The following is a 12,056-nucleotide window of genomic DNA, read 5'->3' on the forward strand; positions in this document are numbered from 1 at the left end:
GTGCTGCTCTTCTCGTGTGGAAGTGACTGCAGCAGGTTCCCAGTGCTCACAGCCTGGCTCAGAGGGCACTGGTGGCCAGGGCAGTCGCCCCTTTGCGGCAGCCCAGGAGTGTGAAGCAGGTGCTGCCGGCTGGGGCTCAGCACAGGGAGCCCTTGCACACGGTCCTGCCTGGGAGCCGCAGTCTTTGCTGAGAAACCTTGCAGGAGGAAGTGGCTTCAAGGGGGGGGGAGAGGAGGAGGTGCTGAGCGCTCTCCACGCTGCCGGGAGATGAAACCGCAGATGGGGGGAGAGAGAGAGGTGCACGGTTCAAGACCTGCTCTGCCCATCCGCTTTTCAGCAGCGGGGAGGAAGAACCGGCGGGCGAGCACATGGGGCTCCGCTGAAGCCCCTCAGCATGAGCAGCGGCTACGGCAGCCTGGAGGACGAGCTGGGCGACTGCTTCTTCACAGCCAAGGCCACCTTCTTCAAGGTACGAGGCGGCTTCCTCCCATGTCAGAAAGGGCCCAGGCTCTGCTCATCTCTGCACCGTGAACTGGCCCAGAGCTTTGCTGAAGACAAAACAAAACAGGTTTCCCAAGTTGAGGAAGAGCTCGGTCGCTTGGTTGTTTCCTTCTTCATTTCTAGCACAAACAGAGAAACAGAGGCGAGCGCCTCATCTCTTGCACTCCCCAGTTAGTGCAGCTTAAAATCTTCCATTTAGGGGGGAAACTCCTTTAAGGACAGGCTCACAAGCTCTGGGACAAGAAATGCTATCGAAACACATCTTACACCCCCCTGTGGGGGACTGGCCAGGCTCAGATGAAATACTGGAGCTAAAAATCTACGGGCCCTAACGGGTTAAACATTATTTAAACAATTAAAATTCCCTCCTAGTCATTTGTAAAGAGTGATTTAGAAAGATTCCTAAGCCTCTCTCCCCTCAGCCCCTTGCCTGTTTTGTAGGCTGAGTTTAAAAAGAATTGCACGGAGAGAGTGCGGCAGGCAGGGGCAGGCGCTTTGCAGTAAGTCCTGGGGCCAGGGCTTGTGCTGTGCGCAGGAGGCTGCTGCCTGGACAGGTGAAAGCAGCTGTGCTGCTGCCTGGACAGGTGAATGCAGCTGTGCTGCTGCCTGGACAGGTGAATGCAGCTGTGCTGCTGCCTGGACTGCATGGAGCGCTGTTGTGTGCACCAGGAGCAGTTTGCACCAGTGCTGCTGACGCACACACCACTTTCCGCTGCCTCCGACCCACGAGCTCTGAGCTCCCAAATAGCAGAAGCAGCAGGGGCACAGTTTGGTTTTTGCACAGGGAGTTAGTGCTATCTTACAAAAACTTTTTTTTTTTTTTAAACTAAATTTCAGGGTTTGTTTCGGACTCTTCAGTGATGAATAGGATACCCGACGTGGGGTATTGCTATGGCTTACGCTCCAAGGGCTTATTTTAAGCAATTGGGTGTATTTGGCGAGTACTAAACTATGTGGGTTTCTGTGAGTTCTCAGTCTGCACTGTAGTTTTAAGCACCTGTTAGGGTGGTTTAGTTTAATAAGGCATAAATCACTTTGTTCAGCCTTTTGGTGTTTTTCACAGTTGCTGAGTGCACGACGACATTTTAGGGTGAGGATGCTGTAGCTTGTGGAAGATGCTGAACACCAGCGTCTTGCACTGATCCACCGATCAGGTGCAACGCCAGCAGCCATGCAAGCTGCACACAAGTCCCAGCTCTCATGCGTTGAGGACGTGTAAGTGGCCGGCACATCCCAGAAGAGCCGGTGGCGGGTGGCTCTGACCTGCTGGCGGTGACCGAGAGCCTTGGCTTCTTGTAGCCGAAGGGACGCCTTCTTGGCTCAGAAGAGCAGGTCCATGTTACAAGCAGATGCCGCCTTTTCGTGTGAGACTAGATGTGACCACTTCTCAAGCAGTGGCTCAGGGCCTGCAGCTCCAGCTCTAACCAGGTGGCGGGGGCTCTGGCGTTACTGTGTCGTGGGATGGAGCCTGCACAGAGGATTTCCGTGGCATTAGCGTGTCCTCGCTCTGGGACGCCACAGATCGGATCCATCCTAGTCTGCTTTTCCTGTGGGAACGGGGATTTTTACATTTTGGCCTGGGTGTAAGCTAGGGCAGTGCTTCTCGACCCACTCTTGGGGCCCACCGATGCAGGATATCCATGCGAGAAACTTGTAGGCAAATCCATCTCCTGCATATTCATGGGGGATAGCCTGAAACCCTGCCAGGCTAGGTGTGCCCCGAGGTAGTGCTACAGGTGGGCTGGCCATCCCCTTCTTGTTCTGGTGACAGATGGTAGTGGGTCTGTGGATCGCCACATGGGTGAGCACTCATCGTCTGCTTTCAGCCCCTCACTGTTTCTCTTGTGTTTGGAAACCTGACACTGGATCACCTCCGTCTGAAAGCGCGGATCATTTTACTGTGGCACATAAGACTGCATGATCCTGCTTCCCTTAGCGCAGTCCTGTGGGCCTGCAAGCCACATTTCTTTCTAGGGCAGGACTGGCTCAGGACAGTTCTGTTTGCTCTGCTCAGGTGTTGACAGGTAATCCCATGCCGGTAGTGGCTGCACGGTGGGGGGTTCTGTAAGGTGAAGGGCAGTACCGACATTGCCTTAAATCTTCTGCTAAGGGTTGACCGCACTTGCACTGAGTGATATTCGGTCTGATTTGCTCATTGCAGAATTTGTCATTAAACCTACCCTGGACGTTTTCTCCATGAAGGCGTCAGCACGCTGACAGCTTTGATGTGTGCGCCGGCCAGAGCCAGGCCAGCCCATCCTTGCCCTCTGGTACTCCTGGACCGGAACACAGATGGACCCAGAAACGCACTGCACATCTGCTTGAGACATTCGCCCTGTCTTTCAGTGCAGACCCAGCATTTTATACCCAGCTCCAGCACTCCCGGACCATCCTAGTCCCTTTGGGTTGAGACTGAGCTCTGGGAGCATGAAAGTGTTATAATCATGGCCGAAGCAGAAGAATTAAAACTCCTGTTAAAAAGGGTCTGTTCCCTGTGCCAGCTCCCAGTCCCGGGAGCAGTTTCCCATTGCTGCGGTGCTGGACCTGTCCTGCCTCTCTGCCAGGCACCTAGAACCTCTGCTGCTTCTGCCTGCCAGGTCTGAATGTGCAGATCTCCCATCCCCCAGGAAGCCGCACTCAGGCCTGCTGCCTCCCATTCTGCGGTACAACTTTCTATCATTAACCTCGCCATTGGCAGAGTTTCCAGCGGCTGGGGTGACCCCCCCCCCCTTTCCTCCTGGCACCAGGGTCTCGCCCCTTGGCGACTCTTCTGCAGGAGTCGGATCGGCACCAGCCTTGCACCCTTCAGTGCTGGCTTTACTCGGGGCATTCTGACACTCAGCAGCCTGTAAGTGAGACTCTCAAATGGGTCATGGAGGGAGGGGGTTACCTGCCAGCCTCGCCCCCCCCCCCCCCCTCATCCATTTGTAAATTGCAGCTGAGCGATCGCGCCATCCTTTCGTGGTCACTCGGGTCAGTCCGCTCGAAATTTCACCTTGTGTCCACCTCCCAGAAGAAAAACGTTTCCCAGGTGGGGTGGAGACTGTGAGGAGGGGGCACAGAGGACCTGCTTCACTTTGTGCTCTGGCGCTCGGTGAGGCCTGGGGAGTTCAAAGCTTGGGCTTCCCTGCTTCCTCCACTCTCAGGCCTCGGCCTCTCTCCTATTCTCCAGCGAGCCTGAGGACCTGCAGGAGATTATTGGGGGGGATAATGAAAAGGAGGCAGGTAGGAAACCCAAATGGTTGTACTAGTGAGGGGGTGAGGAAGTGGCCGCCCCTGCGCTTCCCTGGAGCGCGAGCCTGTTGCTCCGCTTTCTTGCCGCACGTGCTGCTGTCTGTACAAGGCTGGACTTCATTTTAAAGGGGATATAAGCCCCGCTCCTGTAACCTGCACTCAGGAAGTGTGCACGGCTCCACTTCCCTGCTGCTTTACACTTTGCTCACGGCTGTGTCTCTGCACCAAGAGGAAATGGAGCAATGACTGAGGGGGTAGCGGTGATGGTTACCAACTTCCGCTTTTCTGATCACATTCTGGCTGCCTGAGGCTCCTCAGCGGCACCAGCACAGGCCCCGGGCCGATTCCAGGAAGCAGCGCCCCTGCCCTCCGTGTTAAAACCGAAAGTTCACCTGCTCCAGCCTTCTCCTCCTTGGCCTCTTTTTATGGTAACACTGAGCCCAAAACAAGTTGGTGCCCCTTTAAGTCCTGGTGTCTTCACCCTGCTTGCTTGAGCCATCATTTCCCGAGCAAAAATTAAATTACAAAAGAGTGAGGCGAGCTGATGTGGGCTGCAGATTAGCCTGCCCCAGTGACTTCTCTTTTCCGAGTGCGCTCTGGGGCCAGGGCATCTTCCTGCTGTCAGACGTCCGCTCAGTCCAATCCACTGCCCTGCTTCCCAAAGGTAACCCTGTGCAGCCACCTCCCTCCACTTCTATCCCATCTGCTATTAACAAGCAGCGTGCTTTTTGGATTAGTTATTTACAGTAGCTATAGCACCCGTGCTGGTCGTTTTGTGTCCATAAAACATTAGCTGGGTATCCCAGGGCAAGCCATTGCTATTGCTGGGCGTAAGGAACAGGAATTAGATCCTTCTTTATGGGATCTGCACTGACCACTGTCAGAGATGGGATGCTGGGCTCGATGGACCTTGGTCTGACCCAGCCTGGCACTTCTTATGTTCTTATGTACAGGATGCTGGGCTCGATGGACCTTGGTCTGACCCAGCCTGGCACTTCTTATGTTCTTATGTACAGGACGCTGGGCTCGAGGGACCTTGGTCTGACCCAGCCTGGCACTGCTTATGTTCTTATGTACAGGACGCTGGGCTCGATGGACCTTGCCCTGACCCAGCCTGGCACTTCTTATGTTCTTATGTACAGGACGCTGGGCTCGATGGACCTTGCTCTGACCCAGCCTGGCACTTCTTATGTTCTTATGTACAGGACGCTGGGCTCGATGGACCTTGCTCTGACCCAGCCTGGCACTTCTTATGTTCTTATGTACAGGACGCTGGGCTCGATGGACCTTGGTCTGACCCAGCCTGGCACTTCTTATGTTCTTATGTACAGGACGCTGGGCTCGATGGACCTTGGTCTGACCCAGCCTGGCACTTCTTATGTTCTTATGTACAGGATGCAGGGCTCGATGGACCTTGGTCTGACCCAGCCTGGCACTTCTTATGTTCTTATGTACAGGATGCTGGGCTCGATGGACCTTGGTCTGACCCAGCCTGGCACTTCTTATGTTCTTATGTACAGGACGCTGGGCTCGATGGACCTTGGTCTGACCCAGCCTGGCACTTCTTATGTTCTTATGTACAGGACGCTGGGCTCGATGGACCTTGGTCTGACCCAGCCTGGCACTTCTTATGTTCTTATGTGCAGGATGCTGGGCTCGATGGACCCTGGTCTGACCCAGCCTGGCATTTCTTATGTTCTTATGTACAGGACGCTGGGTTCGATGGACCTTGGTCTGACCCAGCCTGGCACTTCTTATGTTCTTATGTGCAGGATGCTGGGCTCGATGGACCCTGGTCTGACCCAGCCTGGCCCTTCTTATGTTCTTATGTACAGGACGCTGGGTTCGATGGACCTTGGTCTGACCCAGCCTGGCACTTCTTATGTTCTTATGTACAGGACGCTGGGCTCGATGGACCTTGGTCTGACCCAGCCTGGCACTGCTTATGTTCTTATGTACAGGATGCTGGGCTCGATGGACCTTGGACTGACCCAGCCTGGCCCTTCTTATGTTCTTATGTACAGGACGCTGGGCTCGATGGACCCTGGTCTGACCCAGCCTGGCCCTTCTTATGTTCTTATGTACAGGACGCTGGGTTCGATGGACCTTGGTCTGACCCAGCCTGGCCCTTCTTATGTTCTTATGTACAGGACGCTGGGCTCGATGGACCCTGGTCTGACCCAGCCTGGCCCTTCTTATGTTCTTATGTACAGGACGCTGGGTTCGATGGACCTTGGTCTGACCCAGCCTGGCACTTCTTATGTTCTTATGTACAGGACGCTGGGCTCGATGGACCTGGGTCTGACCCAGCCTGGCACTTCTTATGTTCTTATGTTCAGGACGCTGGGCTCGATGGACCTTGGTCTGACCCAGCCCGACCCTTCTTATGTTCAGGACGCTGGGCTCGATGGACCTTGGTCTGACCCAGCATGGCAAGACCTTAAGTTCCGGCTGAGAAGTTCTGTGAGAGTGAGTGTCAGATTATAATTTTATGCTCAGCCCCTGAGGAAGCGTTTCTAGGTGAAACCACGGCTGTTTTCGGGCCTTTAGAAGTGGATTACATATAATCTGGGATCCTTTTATACCTTTTACAGACTGTTGTTCTTTTAAATGCTAACTATGTATTTTTTCTAAACGGGTGACTGATTGATAAGCGATCGGACACATTGACTGGTTTGCTGATGCTTCTTCACCTTTAATTTCTTATACTTTATACTACAAAACCAGTTTCTGCTTCTCATATATTTGTCTATGTTAGGCTTTGACTACTTTTGTTCTAATTTTTGTTGTCACTTTAAGTGAGAATAGGAATTTGCCGAGTCTCTCCTGGTCACAGCGCTCACAGGTAGTGAGCAGCCAGAAGACAGAATAAGCATTTTATAGTCAGATTCTGTCCTTAAGCGACTTCAGGTTATGACCTTAACCTAGAAGAGGGAAGTGTGTTACTTGCTGCAGTGAGGACTTCAGTTATATTCACTTCAATCGGTCTGGCTGGAGGCTCAAGAACTCAAAGTGGAGCTATCAAGCAAGGGGCAGCCGTGCTCCTGGAAGTAGCCCTATCTGCAATTCACCAGAGCGTGCCTGGCAGCCATCGCAATGGCCCATTCTTCACCCCTTTCCTAACCTGCCTTGTTAGAGATGAAGGTGACAAGTAGAAAAGTGCTGCACAATTTCAGGCCTAGGCCTGTGTATCACTGCCTTGTGTGTGTGTTTGTGTGATAACCAGTCATTGTGCCATAATCATCTCTCTCTGGTCCAGTACAAGCTTGTCCCATTGGTTACCTATACAATCACAGGTGAAAGCAAATCAGCTGCCCGAATTCCTTGTCACCAGCAGGCACTTATAGATGTCCTAGGCCACTGCTCCTGTTTTCATAAATCTAACAATCCTTCTCCCCCCTGCACCCTGGCTTCAGCTGTGATTTCTTTGCTCGATGCACATATTCTGTTCAGTGCGTGGACCTTATCTTTCATCCAAGGTTGGAACAGGATACCTGCAGGGATGAGGCGCCACTACACAGGAGGGCCTTAACGTAAATTAATTTCAGAGCTGGGCCACGCCCCAGAATAAAACTTGGGGCAGGTTGTGGCTGCAGGGATGGCCAGGGGCCTGGACAGTTTGTTGCCATGGCTTTGTCTTCTCCTCATACAACGCTGGCTCTGGGGATTCTCGGCTTTGGTGTTTGCCCGGTTCTGCAGACTAACAGCTGCGAGAGAGTCTAGTTTATTAGAGGACTGGGATGTTAGTGACTTCCAGCATTAAGAGGAAAAGGGACTCAATTATCCATTGGTTCCTAATGGCTTTCATGCACTGCTCTTTCCTTCTGCAAACCTCCTGAGGAATGGGTGCAGCCTTTGAAAGTAGGTAGGGGTTTCATGAGCCACGGCTGGAAGCTCCTTCAGCTTGCATGGGCAGGTGGAGCCAGTCCCGCTTTTTACCTTGCGGGATCTGTGGGCTTGTTTCAGGTTCCCAACGATAGCAAAGCGACTGAGCTGGTAGGGTTGAAAGCGATCAATCAATAGATAGGGGGCTACTTGCTATCGGTTAGAAGGTGATAATACAAAATACTTTAAAATTGGAAGGTGAGCATCTTATAAAGTCATAGGATGGTCACCTTTCACTTTATGAAGTATTTTGCATTCTGCACTTTTAACAGATGTGGGTTGAAAGAAAACCAGATGTTTGACTCAAACTGATTTTATGTATTTTACTTGTTCTTTAATTCTGCTATTTGTTATTGTTCAAAGCAGATAACAAAACATTAATGCAATAAGTTAAAACTATAGAAGACATAAAAGTCACAGAATGCATTCTACTCAGCCTGCGTATTAGCCCCATGATTATGCTGCTTAGCCCTGTACCTGAAGTAGCAGCTGCCAAGAAACAGCCTGCCCAGGTAAGCCAGCCTTCAGGTCCGTTTATTCCTTGAAGCGCTATTTGGACCGAACCAAGGGCCTGCAGTAGAAAAGGCCCCATTATCTCGATTCATGAAGTAAATTTCGATGACTGAACGAAGCGAATGAGAAGGGGTGGAACGGGGCTGGGGCATGAGCCACTGGAGTCACAGCTTGACTTGCATGAATTAATGTTAAAACTTTAACCAATACACAATCCTTTCATTGCCTTTAGCGCCAGTTATAACTCTTCCACCAGCACTGTTGTGACTTCTTTGGTAAAGCAAGATCCAACTTTACTCAGAATGAGAGCTTGAACGAGATTCTGCTTAAAACGGGAATAGAAACTCCCAATATCCTCTCATGGATGCTCGTAACCAAGACGAGCGCAGCCGGAGGTCAGAGGGAGGTGTACACCCAGCTCTTTGTATGGCCCGACGACCTTTTTCTAGTCCACTGAAAGGGAAGTGGCACCGCTAGCTATAAACAATTAATACAATGCTTTTATTCCACAAAATCTCCCAAATTTTTGATCATTGCAGATTACAAAATTATTAACATAGGAGGATGAATGACAAACCAGACTGAAGTATCTGAAAGCAAGGTTATATCTAAGGCAAGGGTGAGCAAACTTTTTTTTTTTAAACAGGGCCTCATTAGTGGCTCTGGTCTGTATCAGGCCCCCCCCCCCCCCCCTTGGAAGTCCTTGAGCGTGGAGGGGGGGGGGGGGTAGGAGTGAGAGGTAGGGGTCATTGTCTGAGTGACAGAGCAAGTGCGGACCTCTCCCAAAAACTACCCAGCACCGCTATCCACCCCCTCTTACAACTTTCTCTTCCTGACACTTCCCCCTGCATCAAGCAAAAATAAAAACCTTCCTCGCATGGTCCAGCCTGGTCTGTCCCTGGCGGCATTCACCTGTCTTCAGAAGTGAGGTGGGGGTGTGGAGTTCAGGAAAAGGCCGACTGCGACACATCAGCAACTCCTGCCGCCTCTGACGTCCAGCTGCAGAAAAGATGCTGCCGCTCTGCTCCACCTGCCTAACGTCCTCCGCGCAGACCTGAACCCTTGACCTGCTGCGTGGGCTGTCAGACAGGCATGACGCAGCAGCTGAATGGGCTCTGCCCATCTCTGATCTAAGGCCTTGGGTCAGACAGCAAGTAACGAGCCCGGCTGCTTGCTACAGTCGGGTTATGAGTTGGGTAACGAGCCCGGCTGCTTGCCTCAGTCGGGTTATGAGTTGGGGGAACGAGCCCGGCTGCTTGCTACAGTCGGGTTATGAGTTGGGTAACGAGCCTGGGTGCTTGCTACAGTCGGGTTATGAGTTGGGTAATGAGCCCGGGTGCTTGCTACAGTCGGGTTATGAGTTGGGGGAACGAGCCCGGCTGCTTGCTACAGTCGGGTTATGAGTTGGGGAACGAGCCCGGGTGCTTGCTACAGTCGGGTTATGAGTTGGGTAACGAGCCCGGGTGCTTGCTACAGTCGGGTTATGAGTTGGGTACAGATTGGATGCAAAAGCTTAGAAGTTCTGGTTTGACCCAGTTCATCAGGACTTTTAGGTAAGCAAGTCCAGTGTGAGAATCTGTCAAAGTAATTGGGTCTGACAGTTGGCTAGGGCAGTAACTGTAGTGTGACAGCAGCAGACAAGAGAAACTGGGGCCATTATTAAACTTATTTTAAGGAACCTTAGAAGAATTTACAGATGATGATGCAGGTTTTCAGGTCTGTGGGGTGCACTTTTCAAATAATTGATTACTGGAAATTGAAGACTATAGACAGGTCTTGCTCTGTCTCCATCTGCTGGTGCGGAGTCACAACCCAGGTGTCTGGACTGATCCGGGTACGTACAGGTAAATAAACATTCAATGCGGATAACAAACCAATAACTATCATCTCAGTAAGTGAAAACAGTGCAATTAAAACAAAAAAACAAATAGGAACCTCACCCAGAAACCATTGTTCTAGCAGAGGCCTTATTTCAGTGTGCGAAACACTAGGGCTTTAATATTTTCTAACACACAAATGACCTCTTCTCCACTCTTCCATGGTAGCTGAGGAGCTGGGGAAAAGGACCAAGACCTTATCTCTTGTTGGTTTGTTTTAAATCTTTTAAGCCAGGTCCTAGCCTCACAGCAGCCAATTACTGCATAACAGCAATTGCTTATAATGATTAGGAAATGGATCGTGGATGGAGAGGGTGGTGGAGGCCTGGAATGCCCTTCCGGAGGAGGTGCTGAAGACGAAAACAGTGAAAGGTTTCAAAAGGGGCATGGGATAAACACCGAGGATCCCTAAAGGCTGGAGGATGGGAATGAGGAAATGAGTGCATGGGGGTAACTGCCCTTGATACTATTAATTAGGGATGTGAATCGGTACCGGACTCGTTTCTGGTATCGAGTTTGAGTAAAAGCTGCGGGAAATCTTCGTTCCTGTGATTCTTACCCGTTTTAATTGGCTGTGTTGTGCCAAAAAAAACCCCCCAAAACACCCTGACCCTTTAAATTTAATTCTTTCGCATCCCCCACCCCCCCTCAAAATTTTTAAAGTACCTGGTGGTCCAGAGGGGTCCTGGGAGCGATCTCCTGCTCTCGGCTGCCACTAATCAAAATGGCGCCACGGATCCCCTATCACATTCTAAGGGCAAAGGGCCATGGGCGCCATTTTGATTAGTGGCAGCCGAGAGCAGGAGATCGCTCCCAGGACCCCTCTGGACCACCAGGTACTTTAAAAATTTTGAAGGGGGTAGGGAGGGTGGGGGATGCGAAAGAATTAAATTTAAAGGGTCGGGGTGGGTTTGGGGTTTATTTTGAAGTGCCCTTTCTCCCCCCCCCCCCCCAACGATAAGAGAACCCTACAAAAAAGTTTGTGGGGTTTTCCTATCAGGTTTGGGCCCCCCCGAATTCTGATGAGATTCACATCCCTACTATTAATGCAACTCCATCATTGCTCTCTGCTTCCACAGCGAGGGTTAAGGGGAATTGGATTCAAACAGCATCCGAGGGCCCCTGACCTTTACAGTCTGGGGAACTGATAAGCCTGGGGGTGACCTGCACAGTGCAGCAGATCTGGCATAAGCTTGCTGGGAAGACTGGTGGCTCATTTGCTCCTTTTCTGCTGCTGTTTCTATGTTCATTTCATTTCTCAATCCGCTGTGTAATAATGTTGATTAGGCGGGATCTGGGCACGGTGCCAGCAGTGGTGAATCCCGGCCTTTTCCATCAGGGTGACTGGAAGAGCTGACTGCTTCCTTTCCATGCAGAGAGGAGCTGTGGTGTAGTCAGTAAGGAGCCGTTAGAGGGGAAGGGCTGTGCCAATGACCCCGCTTCATGAAGCCAGCGGACTAGTGGTTGCGATGACGCGCTGGGTCTCAGCTAGGAGAAGGAATAAGTAGTCATCTTGCAGAACTGTCCGACTCCCCCCACCCCCACAGTATCTATGATGTTTTCAGAGTCCCCGAGGAAAAATCATTACAGAAATGCTAGAAAACAGATTGGACTTGAGAATTTGTAACGGGTGCCTTCAAGCCCACTCCATTGCACATTTGGCAGTGAGAATATAACTTGTAGGGAACCTGAACCCTGCTGGTGAATGTCCCCTCCTGTAAGGTTTAGAAGTGTGGCATCAATTTCAGAGCGGACTCGAGCATTGGATGCAGCTTGATAGGTGCTAAGGTCACTGTCTATCGGCCGTCGTTCCTGTGCCACTTGCCCACGGTCTCTCTAATGCTTTCTCTTCACAGAATGTAAAAAGAGAAACCGTGGTGGAGGAAGTCCCCACAGCCCTCACCTCGCAGGAGATTCTACGGAAAATCCAGCGCTACAACGCCAAGGTCCGAAATGGTTTGCTGATGAAACAGGTAGGATTGCCTTCCCTTCTTAAAATCTTGGCCTGCTGGTTTTTCTCCTGCCCCTTAGGGCCACAGCTTCCTG

The 12,056-nt window shown here is 51.4% G+C and overlaps 1 protein-coding gene across 2 annotated transcripts in view; it reads left to right on the forward strand.

Annotated features, from left to right (window-relative positions):
* The window catches only part of RASSF5 (Ras association domain family member 5), a 59,845-nt gene that overhangs the window by 40,590 nt on the left and 7,199 nt on the right, over nt 1-12,056 (forward strand). The window contains exons 1-2 of one of the 2 annotated variants that reach the window (XM_029572725.1): nt 278-469; nt 11,867-11,983. In XM_029572725.1, coding sequence (XP_029428585.1) covers nt 395-469; nt 11,867-11,983 — 192 coding nt within the window. In that variant the 5' untranslated portion in view covers nt 278-394. Of the gene's footprint in view, nt 1-277; nt 470-11,866; nt 11,984-12,056 lie in introns of those variants that run through there. The other variant, XM_029572724.1, reaches the window with a different exon arrangement.

The sequence above is a fragment of the Rhinatrema bivittatum genome, chromosome 12 (genome assembly GCF_901001135.1).
Source record: "Rhinatrema bivittatum chromosome 12, aRhiBiv1.1, whole genome shotgun sequence".
NCBI classification, from domain to species: domain Eukaryota; kingdom Metazoa; phylum Chordata; class Amphibia; order Gymnophiona; family Rhinatrematidae; genus Rhinatrema; species Rhinatrema bivittatum.